The 12,321-nt window shown below is 53.6% G+C and overlaps 1 protein-coding gene across 2 annotated transcripts in view; it reads left to right on the top strand.

The window, feature by feature from the left end:
- Nucleotides 1-11,389, top strand: part of SMPD3 (sphingomyelin phosphodiesterase 3) — an 83,113-nt gene extending 71,724 nt beyond the window's left edge. For both annotated transcript variants that reach the window (XM_081275493.1, XM_081275494.1), the window contains exons 4-9: nt 2,991-3,066; nt 3,186-3,341; nt 5,800-5,889; nt 6,101-6,164; nt 8,025-8,187; nt 8,438-11,389. In XM_081275493.1, coding sequence (XP_081131619.1) covers nt 2,991-3,066; nt 3,186-3,341; nt 5,800-5,889; nt 6,101-6,164; nt 8,025-8,187; nt 8,438-8,539 — 651 coding nt within the window. In that variant the 3' untranslated portion in view covers nt 8,540-11,389. The remainder of the gene's footprint in view (nt 1-2,990; nt 3,067-3,185; nt 3,342-5,799; nt 5,890-6,100; nt 6,165-8,024; nt 8,188-8,437) is intronic.
- Nucleotides 11,390-12,321: the final 932 nt, after the last annotated feature.

Here is a 12,321-nt window from a genome sequence, read left to right as displayed (position 1 = left end):
TGCAGGCCGGGACAACTGCAGCCAAACCTGTACCTTCCCTAGGGAATGTGACTCCATGGCTTCCATTTCTGCCCTTGCTGATGACCCTCAGCTTTGTCTCAGCCCAGATGTTCCTCTGGAGACCCAGCCCCGCATCTGACTGCCTCCAGGACACATCCCATTCATCCTTGAACCAAACTCAGCATCTGCCCCGAGCTGCCCTCTCCTAGTTCCACTATCCAAAAGCCATTTGGACCACTCCTTGGGCCCACCCTGTCTGTTCTAGGCTCTTCATTTTGCTTTCCAACATCCCTGGCACCACCCTATGTCTCCAACCCTACCACCTTGGCCCGGGCTCCATTCCTGTGTTGGCCCAGTGTGGTTGTAGCTGTCTGGCCTAGTTCCTGGAGCTGGGCCCCCTCCTCCCCCTTGCCAGAGCTGACCCCCCTTGCCATGTTCCACTGCCTTGGGAAGGTCCACCTTTTCGCTGGGTTTCTCCTCGAAGCCTGGGCTCTGTCCACTCCCCCAGGGGCCTCTACGCCTGGCACAAGCAGGCTCTTCCCTTCATGTGCTCTTCAGCTCTGTGCCCAGCTGTATTGTGGCCTTGAGGGCTCACACATTGCCCTAGAGAGTGGAGCTTGTGCCTGGCACATGCAAGGGCTAGGAAAGAGGGGTAGGGACACAGGAAGGGTGCTGACAACGTTCCCTTCCTCTGTCACTTCCCTCCTCCAGGCCTGCACACACAGTTTACTCTGGAACTTCAGATCTTTTAGGAAAATGCAGCTTCCTGTGAAGGAAGGGATGGGAATTCCTCTTGTCTCAGTATGACAGAGCCCAATTCTGGGCACCTTTTCTGTTGACAGTCTTTGCCCACCAGAACTAAAAGGCACAGACTCTCGGTGTGATTGTTTGTTTTTGCAAGAGAAACACAAGACTCTGTGGCTCCCGAGGACACAAGCCAGGAATCAATAAGTCCCAGCAAATAATAAAGTGGATCCTGGCAAGATCACACTCCGATTAAGAGGAAGAGGCAGGGTGTGTGACAGGCGGTTGTGGCCCTGCTGTTGCGCTGGTGTCTTCCCTCTGGGCAGGTTCAGGGCAACAGGACAGAGTCAGATGCCTTTCTGCCCATATGCCCTGTCCCTACATAGGACTCAGCACAGGGCAAGTGTCACTAAGTGCTGAGCAAGGGAGAGGCTGGCACATTAAGACCAACAATAGGTGGCTGGAAAGAAGCGGGCAGAGGTACCAGAGGCTCAGAAAACAGTGAAGAGCAGTGTGTGGGCCACCAGGCCTTATCCACACCCACCTTCCCATCTGAGCCTCCTGACCCATGGCTTAATTTCTCTGGGCCTCAGTGTGTCCATCTATAAGAAGAGCAGACATTCAGTGTCAACCTTGCAGCTGGGGTGAGAAGTGCTAAGTGCTCATGGAGTGTTCCCCGAGGAATGTGGGGTGACAGTGCCATCCTGTGCCCTGTTGGAGCACTGTGGTTTAACAACGCACTGTGCTTTTGCAAGAGTAGGCATCGAAGACACGTGACTTCACAGAGTCATTCTCGGGGCAGGGGATGCTGTGGGGTTTGGATCTGGTGTATGGGCAAGAAGTGAAGGGCGAGCACATGAGTTTAGAAACAGCCACGTTTTACACAGCTGTCGAGCCCATTTTCAAATAGCCAGACACTCATCCTATGGGTGCCAGAGAAGGAAAGATGGGCATCAGGCTGGGAGATGGGTGAGGAGCTGGAGAAAGGTAGGGCGGTTTGCTGATGAGAAAGTCTAGATGGGAGAGAAGATACCAACCCAGCTTCAGCGGTGAAAGGAGAGACAGATGCCAACTGGGCCCCTGGAGCAGGTGGCTGGAAAGATGAGGATCAAAAGAGGCCTCCAGGGACAGGTACCCACACCAGTCCTTGGGGAATATCTGGGTGAAGGACTCTTCCCTAGTGACCTCCATCAGGTGTAGCATGTTCAGAGGGTCTTGAAGAGCCTTCAGACTTGGGGCGGGAAGCATCTCTCTGTGGCCCTCCCATGCTGGCCCCAACCACAGGGACCCATCTTATGCTGAGGGTTACCACCTGGGGTGGGACCATTTTGAGTCATCTTTATGATGTACAGTTTTATTAAGCCAACACTTGGAGACAGCCTGCCAGGGTCATGTGTAGATTGGGCAGGGGTGGACAGAATGGCCTCCTCTGCCCCAGCCCATTTAGACTTGCTGTGTCCTTGATAAAGGAGGTGAGCAAGGAGGCCAGGACAGAGGTCCAAGTGGAGTGGAAGTGTGAAGGCATGAAGAGGCCACTGTGCAGGAAGGAGCAGCCCAGGATCTTGGGCCCAGAGCCCAGGAACACAGGCCAGAACTGACTCAGAGCCATGGACACACAGGCCAGAGCTCTCATCCAAGACTGAGGGACCTCAGGGAACTATGGCCTATAAAGCAGATGAAGCATCTTGCCACGCAGCCACAGGGGTAGAGAGTGAGGACTGTGGGAGGGTGGCAAGGTCTATAGCCCCTCAGAGTGGAGGGTGGGGCAGGCTTTGAGGCTGGGTCTGCCTGGAGGGGTGTCTGGCCTGAGGTTCAGAGGGAAGAAGCACAAAGATGGGATCAGGTCTGGCATGTGGCTGAGGGAGGGAGGCAGAGCCACCACATGTATGTAGTGGACAGGAACTGAGGGTCATGTCGGTGGGTGCTCTGGCCACCAGGAGATGGCAGGGACTGGGGAGAAACCTGTCTGTGTATTCTGTATTTGCCCCTATAAAGCCTTACATAGATCCTCATGGGCAGTGCGACACCATGGGTGGATGTTTTCTTTATGCATCTTTCTCCCACACCTGGCCTTAAGCTCCTAGAAGCAGGACATGTCATGTCCTTACCCGGACCCCAGAGTACCAGGAGCCTGGCACAAAACAGGGCTCCAGAGGGTTTGACCTAGAGGGTTCCTTTGTACCCTAAGCAATGATAACTGGTGGGTGTGCACTGACACCTTGCCCCCCCCCTCCCCTGGCCCCCAGGTGCAGGTGGGAAGCACACCTCAGGACCAAAGAATCGTCGGGTACATCGCCTGCACACACCTGCATGCCCCACCAGGTAGGTTGCAGGCCATGGTTTTCTGGGGGTGGGATCGGTGCCTGGGGCCTAGCTGGGCCGCCCCCCCCCCCCCCCCCCCCCGCAAAAGCTTCATCATCCGATGTCTGTCTGCCCTGCAGAGGACAGTGCCATCCGGTGTGAGCAGCTGGATCTGCTTCAGGACTGGCTGGCTGATTTCCGAAAATCTACCTCCTCGTCCAGCGCAGCCAACCCCGAGGAGCTGGTGGCGTTTGACGTCATCTGCGGAGATTTGAACTTTGACAACTGTTCCTCTGGTGAGGCCCCCTCCCCAGTTGGGTCTGCTGCTCTGGGCAGCGCAGGGTGTGGGCTTCAGTCACAGCTAGAAAGACTTGAGTTAGGCAGCTCAGAGAACTTCCTGCTCCTCCTGAGAGCGTGGGCAGGAAATTTAGCAAGACTATGATGTCTCTGCCCCCAAGAAATCCTAGAACAGGAAACCCACGCTCTACCTCGAAAGCTCAGAGGCTGCTGGCAGGAGAAAAAGCAATGCCCTAAAAACAAACCTGTGACAAGGGAGGCTCAAGGCCTCTGAAACTCGGACTCAGGGAGAGTTAGTGAATAATATGAGAGCACACATTCAGCACTTACTTTGAACCAGGTGGGATTCTAATTTCTATTTCTCACCTCCCCCCTCACCCGCATCACTCCCTCTCTTTTTCTCTGTTGGATCAAGCCCAGGGGCACTCTACCACTGAGCTACATCCCCAGTCCTTTTTATTTTTTATTTTGAAACAGGATCTCTCTAAATTGCTTAGGATCTCACTAAGTTTCTTAGTAAGTTGCCGAGGCTGGCCTTGAACTTAGGATCCTTGGATTTAGGATCCTCCTGCTTCAGCCTCCTGAGTCACTGGGATTACAGGCATGAGCCACCAGGCTCAGCTCTAACTGCCATTTCATTTAAGGTTCTTAACAACCCTAAGAGGAAGGTGCTGTATTTCTCCACCTGGTGTAGAAAAGGAAGCCGGGACTCAGAGAAGTTAAATAACTAGCTCAAGGTCACATAGCCAGTAAGTGGTTGAGCTGGAATTTGAATAGTGGGCATCATGCATTAAACTTTTAAACTAAAAGATTCCAAGTTCATCAACTGTGAAATTCTAAATAATTGATTTAAACAAAAAATTGATTTTTGCCAGCCATGGTAGCACATGCCTATAATCCCAGCAACCTGGGATCCTGAGGTAGGACGGAAAGTTCAAGGCCAGCCTCAGCAACTTAGCAAGACCTTCAGCAACTTAGAACTATCTCAAAATAAAAAAAATTTAAAAACAGGCTGTGGTTCAGTGGTAGAGTGCTCCTGGGTTCAATCCCCAGTACAACCAAAAAAATATGTAGATATATATTTTTTTAATTTTATAAGGACCAACAAGAGATTTGAGCAGCTCTAAGCCTCCCTCGGCCTGGAACCCTTACTGATTGTCACCCCTGTACCAGCCACAGCTCCCAAAGCAAATTGAGGATGGGTGTAATTACATGCGGTCTGAGCTCCAGCCTAGTCCTCAGTGAGGCAGGAAACCCAAAGGTCTCACTGGGAGCACAGGGTGGTGCCCTCAGTTGGGGACAGCAGATGATAGCTGTTTAAATCTCTTTTGGCCAAGGAGCCAGCTCCTGATGACAGTGGGAGCTCCAGGTTGAGCAGGGAGAGTGGGGTCCCACCATAAAACACATAATCGCCAGCTTGCTGAAAGGGACCATCTTCCACGGGTGCTTTGTGGAGCAGTGGGGCTGTCATCCCCAGTACAGCAGCTCCTGCCCCAGCACCCAGTCCCTGTGGTCCCCTGTCTTAGTCACATGCTTGTAGCCAACTCCAAACTGGAGTGCTCCTGAGATCTTCCTGAGCCACAGTGGAGACCCAGCACACAAAAGAAGAGGCTTTCAAGCTGGGTGCAGTGGCACATGCCTGTAAGGAGGCTGAGACAGGAGGATCATGAGTTCAAAACCAGCCTCAGCAACTTAGCAAGGTCCTAAACAACTCAGTGAGACCCTGTCTCTAAATAAAGTATAAAAAAATGGTTGGGGATGTGGTTCAGTGCCCCCGAGTTCAATCCCCACTACCAAAAAGCTCACGCCTGCAATCCCAGCAAGGCAGAAGGATAACAAGTTCAGCAACTTAGTGAGAACTTGTCTCAAAATAAAAAATAAAAGGGCTCTATAGATGTAGCTCAGTGGTGTCTCTGGGTTCAATCCCCAACAACAACAGGCCTTCTTGGGGGAGTGTATCCCACCTAGCCAGACCCCACTCAGTGGTCTTCCCTCCCAGGGGTCGCTGAAAGGCCTTTCTGGCTCTATGAGTTGGCAGGACAAATGGGAACCCCAGGCAAGTCCCTCCCTTTCTGAACCTGTGGAGTCCACTCCTCCCTCAGGGCCAGGCACTCAGATCTGTGAAGAGGCCAGGAGTCCCGGCAGGGGCAGCATTAGCCAGCCCCCCACAAGAGGATCTGGGAAGGTCTTGAGGTCACTGTCTCCTGGAGCCCAAGAGGGACAATGACCTCTGACCTCAGACAGGGAACTTGAAGTCTAAGGTGAGTGTTATGGGGTGGGGGATGGGGTAGTTCTCAAGGACACAGAAAACCAGTGACAAAATGTGGCCTAAAGGTGACCTAAAGGACAGCGACCTGGCAGCATCTGGTAGGAATCAGTGACAGGAACCAAGAAGAGCAGGCCCCCTAGAACAGGTGATAACCCCACAGCATTTCCTCCCTGTTCCTCTCCGCACAGATGACAAGCTGGAGCAGCAGCACTCCCTGTTTACACGCTACAAGGACCCCTGCCGCCTGGGGCCTGGGGAAGAGAAGCCGTGGGCCATTGGTGAGCGGGGCTGGGGGTCAGAGCTGGCTGGGTGCTGGGGTCCCAGGTTTCCTAAGGAACGATCACTAGGACCCTGCCACAAGGCCCCCCTGCTGGGGACAGGCCCCCGTCCTGGCGCACCCTGTTTGCCGCAACCCACAGAGGCCAGCCCATTGGGCCTGACTGAACCCTGCCTGCACTGACCAGTGACTACACTTGACATTGTCTCCAGGTACCTTGCTGGACACAAATGGCCTCTACGATGAGGATGTGTGCACCCCTGACAATCTGCAAAAGTAAGTATCCACGCTGCTGCTGGTGGGACCCCATCCCAACCACCTCCCAGGTCTATGAGACCCTGAGGTCCCGACTTAGGTGGTAGGGAGATGAGGCTGGCAGGAGCCCGGAGAGCCGCCTTGGCTCAGGCCAGTGAGGGGTTTCCTTCTGTGAGAATCTGCCCCTACTGTTGACAGCCTCAGGGTCTCAGCTAGAAGCTGGAAGCCTATTGCTGCCCTCAGGCCCTGACACTCCAGGACTAGCCTTGTTGAGAAGCTCAGAGCTGGGTGAAGACTCTGGGGTCTCTAGGGGATGTTTCCTAAACCGGCAGCCAGAGTCTGGCCTCCTGTTTTAAGGACTCATTCTGCCCCAGGCCCAGCCTGCCTTGGGACCCTGCTGGTATGGGAAAAGGAACCAGCACTTTCCAGGGCCTGGCCATAGGCCCACCCCTATAGCAGAGCAGCTAGGTAAGGTGTCTGAAGAAGGGAACTAGCAGTTTGTAGCATGAATTAGGCAAATGAAAACATGAGCAGAGAACACAAGTCAGTCACCCCCCGAGTAGACACAGTCACATCTCAGCCAAGCTTCGTTTTTGAACCCAGTGAAGCTTCCATAATGGAGACATCGGAGAGGCCAACAGCAGAACTGATTTATAATTCACAGCCTGAGCCTGCACAGAGCCATGGCGGTGGCTCCTAGCAGCTAATTTGAGCCAATTAATTAGATTATAGACTAAATTTGAAACATCATCCTATGCTGAGAAAATTATCTTTTTATGAGATGATGATTAAAAAATGACTATCAGTAACTCTCAGATCATTGATGCTGGAATTAATTATCAAAGGCAAAGGACAGTAATGGATTGTATCTCTGAGCCGAAACAATGTTCTGAATGTCATTAGCGTATTTATCTTAAGGCTGATAAAAACCTGGTAGAAACCCATTAGCTGGCCCAACATTTCCAGGCACCCTTTCAGTGTGTCCAGGCATTAACCATCTGGCAGCCTGAGCAGTGTCTCCTACTCCGGCCCCTGGCCTGAGCCTGCCTTCTGCAACAGGAAGTCCCAGAGTGATACTAAGCCACCTGTCCAGGGATGTTCAGGCTCCAGGGGAAAGGCTGCAAGGAAGGAGCCGGGCACCCTGCTCTCTAGGGCAAAGATGCCAGGAAGGGATCAGAAGACCCAGAACCAAGTGGGTCCCACCCCACTTGCCTGTCCTCCCTTAAGCACGCAGTGAGCTTCCCCAAGCATCTCGGATTCACGGCAACCATTCTTGCTTCACAGAGGAGGAAATTGAGGCTCATTGGTTTGGGGACATAATCTGGATAGCACTGTTGCTTAGAGACAGATCCATATAAGTTGAGTCTTCTGATGGGGCCTGGTACTCTCCTGTCTCCCTCAGCTTCCTGCCACCTGAAATAGTCATGGAGTGGGAGGAACAGAGGCTTCCAGGAAAGACAGGTCCCTAAAGCTTGTGGCAAAGACCACGTTCCCCAAAAGGGTCTGTATTGACTTGGAGCAGAAGACCCTTCTGGAGAGCAAGTAGGGGCCCAACCTGACTACAGCCAGGAGAGTTCCAAGATCAACATCTGAGTTCAGATGGGACAGCAAGGACTGGCCAGCTCGAGATGGGCACAGGACAGCCTGTGACAGATCCCAGAGGGCCCCACTCAGCCAGAAACTCAACAGGCTCTGTCTTGGCTTCCCTGCAGCCTGTGTCTTTTGTGGAGCGACAGAGAAGACAGAACTTGAGCCAGAAGTTTGGTCTGACCTACTCCTCTCTCACTTTAGAAAGAGAACACAGGGCCTGCAAGTTCCTGATGGTGTCTGCAGGGGAGGAGGAGGTGTGGGAACCTCACCTTGATTCCTGTCCATCAACAGGGTCCTGGAGAGCGAGGAAGGCCGCAGGGAGTACCTGGCTTTCCCCACTAGCAAGAGTCCCGGGTCTGGTCAGAAAGGGCGGAAGGACCTGCTAAAGGGCAATGGACGTCGCATCGACTACATGCTGCATGCCGAGGAGGGGCTGTGCCCCGACTGGAAGGCCGTGAGTTGGGGACAGGCCCCGCAGCCCTCCACAGCACTGAGGCTCTCTTCGGACCCCACCCCCAGTCCATGCTCTTTTAAAATGAGAGCTGTGATTCCCTCAGACCGTTAGGCCCCATTTGCACAACCCCAGCCTGGAGGCCACATTCGGGGACCCCCGAGGTTGCCATCTTCTGCCCCCAGGCCCCTCATTTGCAGGATGTCCTTTGGGACTAATCAGAATGCTTCCTCTCTCCCTCCCCCCAACTCAGGAAGTGGAAGAATTCAGTTTTATCACTCAACTGTCTGGCCTGACGGACCACCTTCCGGTGGCCATGCGGCTGATGGTGTCTGCAGGGGAGGAGGAGGCGTAGACCAGCTAACTTGCCGGCATCTGGAGCAGCAGGGCCTCTGTCAGCCCTTTGAGCCGTAGCCCATCCCTGGGCCATGTCCCCTCCATTGAGTGCCCAGTGCTGGGGGGAGGAGGGTAGGGGACAGGGAAGGAGCCCCTGTCAGTCCCTGGGGAGCCTGGAAGCAGCGCTGCTCTGTGCCTCTGGGCCCCTCCAAGGACAGAGGACTTAGGCCAGCCCAGGAGCCCCTGGCTGCCTAACCAGTGCCATTCTTTCCAAACATGATTTTCTACAGATCTACAGCACAACCTAGTTTGTGAGCCGAGGGTTAGTAGGAGGACTGGGTTATGTACTCTCTGTATCTCTTCTCAAGCTTCGTCCAGGGTTCATTACTTTTGTCTGCTGCCCATGTTGTCTCGCATGCCTGCACCCTCGCATGCACGCTGCCCGCATGCCACATGCCACACTGTAGCCACCCAGACCCCCTGCTCAGGCCTCACCCAAGGCCAAACTCCAAACACAATCAGAACCAGCCAAAGAAGCACTTCCTGGGCACGGCCACCAGCCTTCCACCACCAGCCGACTGTGCTGAGGGACATGAGGGCTGTGTCCTTACTAGCCAGCCCAGGGCTTTTCCCAGGGTCTTGCATTCAAGGGCGATTACATTTTAAAAAGAAAACATAAAAAGTTAAAAACAAAATCACCCTTCACTTTAAAGGGTCTGCACGTTGCTAGGTAGAACTTTGCTCTTCCCAATACAGGGTCCCTTCCCCAGCCCAGACACACCAGGGTCCAGCTGGCTCCGGCCACCAGGTGCCTCCTCCAGGAGTCTCCAATCTGTGTTATGGAGCCATAAGTAGAAATCCAAGAGGGCATCACTTTTTTTTTTTTTTTTTTTTTTACAGAAAGGGGACTCAACAGCATACAGGGGTGGGGGCCTGCTTTTGAAAATGACAGATTTGTAGCTTCTTCTCTTCTATCAAAGCCAACATGTCCTCTTCTTTCTTCTGCAGCCCCTTGCTTCCCTCCAGACACCTCTCTGGTTCGGGACCAATCCTTCCCTGGGGACTTTCCCTATCCACATGCGGCTGAGCTCAGGAAAAGCCTGCCTGCCCCCCAGGGGGGTTGCAGCTCTGACCTCCCAGGCCCAGGCCCATCCACTACAGTGCCCCCAGCCAATGTCATGGCTCTGGGGCACCCTGGATCGAGGGGCAGGAGGCCAAGGTGTGGAGAGCAACCTGTTCCTCACTGGTGTGCAGGCTAGGGTGGTCAGGCCACTGCTGGCTTGGGGAAAGGGAGTTGTACTGGCTGGCATCCAGGCATACACAAGCCACTCTGCCATTGTGCAACCAGGGTCAACCCCAGGCTTGGTACAGCAGAGCTGGCCAGCAACCCACTGTCCCCCATCTGCCTTGGGCCTGGGGAGGAGGCCTGCAGCTGCTCAGGCCCCACAGAAGCACTGCCTCTTGCCACCTGCCTTTAGACAGCAGGGGCCGTTCCCCAGTCACACAGGAAGGCTTCTGTTTCAAGGTGCCAGGCTCCAACCTGAGGGACTGTTTTTGAAAATTCCCACTGGTCTTGAAGTTCCCTGATCTTGTAGCCAGCTTTGCCTGGCAAGGCTGGGGGCAGCACCAGGACCCTGCTGTCTGGACTTCCTGGTGCTGGTGCACTGAAGCTGTGCCTTGTCACCCGCTGAGCAGCAAGAGAGGCCTAGAAGGGGCAAACAGCCAGCCAGATGCCAGGCCCTCTGCTGGGGAGGAAGATTCCTGCAGAGCCTGGGCAGCTTGGCGCTGGGACATCCATCCACAGTGACACTCGATCTGGTTGACCACCTGGTCTGGGAAGAACTTCCCCTACCCAGGCCTCCTGTTCCATCCCTGCAAGCCCAGAGCCGGGAAGCAACTGCTCATGCAAGGGCAGTTCTGCCTGGGCTCTCTGCCCTGCCCCTACCCTGCAAGGGCCTGACCTCCCAGGGCCTTGCTGAGGCTTTATGGAGTAGAAGGTCCTCCACTCTTGGGAGCAACCAAATACACATGCAAGGTTTGCCTGGGCAGGGCCAACCCCAGGACCTAAGCTGCTGTGCACACAGGGAGAGCAGCCCAGCCAAGGCTAGACCCCTAAACCAGACTCTAGCAGTTTATGTCCCTGAGGGTGAGGGCAGTGTGGAGTCAGGGCCACATGCTTTTCTCCCTCCCAACTCCCAGGGCGGCCTTAGGCAAGTCACACCGCCCTGTGCCTCAGTCATTTTCTGTCATCCCAAGGTGGCCTCTGTCTGCTTAGGTCCTGACATCCAGAGGAAGGACATCCTGCCTCCCTGATCTCCTCACACCTCCCTCAGTGCTGAAGCTCAGACCACCTGCCAGCCATTTCATGGCAGAGTGCCTGTGGTCTCTCAGGGCTTGTGACAGCCAGGCTTTTCCACTTCGATTTTTTAAAAAAAGAAACAAAACATTGCCAAGATCTCAGATTCTGTGGCATCTAAGGCCAGGGAGGAGGTGGGCACAGGGGTCACCCAGATCTCAAGGGAAGCTATGAGGCAGGTGGGAACAGCTTAGGAAGGAAATATTCATTTTCATTTGTCCAAAACCACCTTGAGTTTTAGGTATGAATATTAACCTTGATGCTTTTTAACTATTGTATTAACTTGCTGAGATTTAGAAATACTGTTTTAAAAAGAAGAAAAAAACTTTTTTAATTTCTGTATTTTTTTCTGTATTGTATCCTCATGGGACATTAGGGGTTTTATATGGTAAGACACCTAAGGTTTTGGTAAAAACATTATCAACTATATATCCAGACGATTCTTCCCTAGAAGAAAAACAATCTTTACACCTGATAAAATATTTTGAAAAGAGAGGTGGTTTTTTTCCTTTATGGTGCTGAAAGGAAGGATGGAGAATGAGGAGAAAATAAAACTGTGAGGCTCAAGGCTGGTGTTCTGTACTTATTTAAGTGACAAGCTGAAGCAGACCCTGCAGGCTCCAGACCTGGGGATTGGGCAGCCTGGGGCAAGGAGAGATGACTATGGGGACACAACTCAAGTCTGCTTCCAAATGCCAGGTCCCCAGGTCATCTGAGTTCTCTTGGATGTCTCCCACTTTCTTTGAGAACTAAAGGTCAAGAGCTAAAGGGCATGCTGAGTGTGTGGGGAAAGCCTCTGCAGGCACTGCTGGCTGTCCCTGCTAAAGCAGAGCTGGGGTGATCTGTACCACACACACTCCATCTGCTCCACTTTTGAGGGGGTGGCACAGGCATTCCAATAGATACAAAGGGGCACATGGGAAAGGGCTGCACTTCCTGGCTCCCCTTCCTGATGGCTGATTTCCCAGGGCTGCCCTTCAGGAACTGCTTTGAGACAGTCTCTTCTCTGGTATGGGTCTTGGGGATTGGCAGGCCATCTGCCGATATGTGCTGAAGCCAGATGCCCAGGTACCTATGGATATAACTTCATGCAACTACCCAGTGCAGAAAGGGCCAGAACCCAGTCCTCTCAACCTTGATTCCACGAGGATCTTCAAGCCCCAGGAGCCCAGCCACAGCTCAGCTCAGCTCAGCTCAGCATCTCCACTCCCTTGAAGGCTCTCCTAGTGAAGCCAGATGGGCAGGGACCTGGAAACCCCAGAAAGCAGATAGGCTAGGCAGGCTGCACTAGGAGCAGTGCCTGGCTAAGAGGGCCCTGTGCCTCTATGCCATTGTAGGTAGGGCAGGAGACATCACTGCGCCCGAACCCTTCTGAGTGCTCAGGACCACAAACAGGGTAGCTTCTCTGGCCTTTCCATGGCTTCAAATCAATCACTGGCCCATAC

This window comes from Spermophilus citellus, assembly GCF_964194105.1.
Source record: "Spermophilus citellus genome assembly, chromosome: 18".
NCBI classification, from domain to species: Eukaryota; Metazoa; Chordata; class Mammalia; order Rodentia; family Sciuridae; genus Spermophilus; species Spermophilus citellus.
This window is presented reverse-complemented; position numbering and strand designations above follow the sequence as displayed.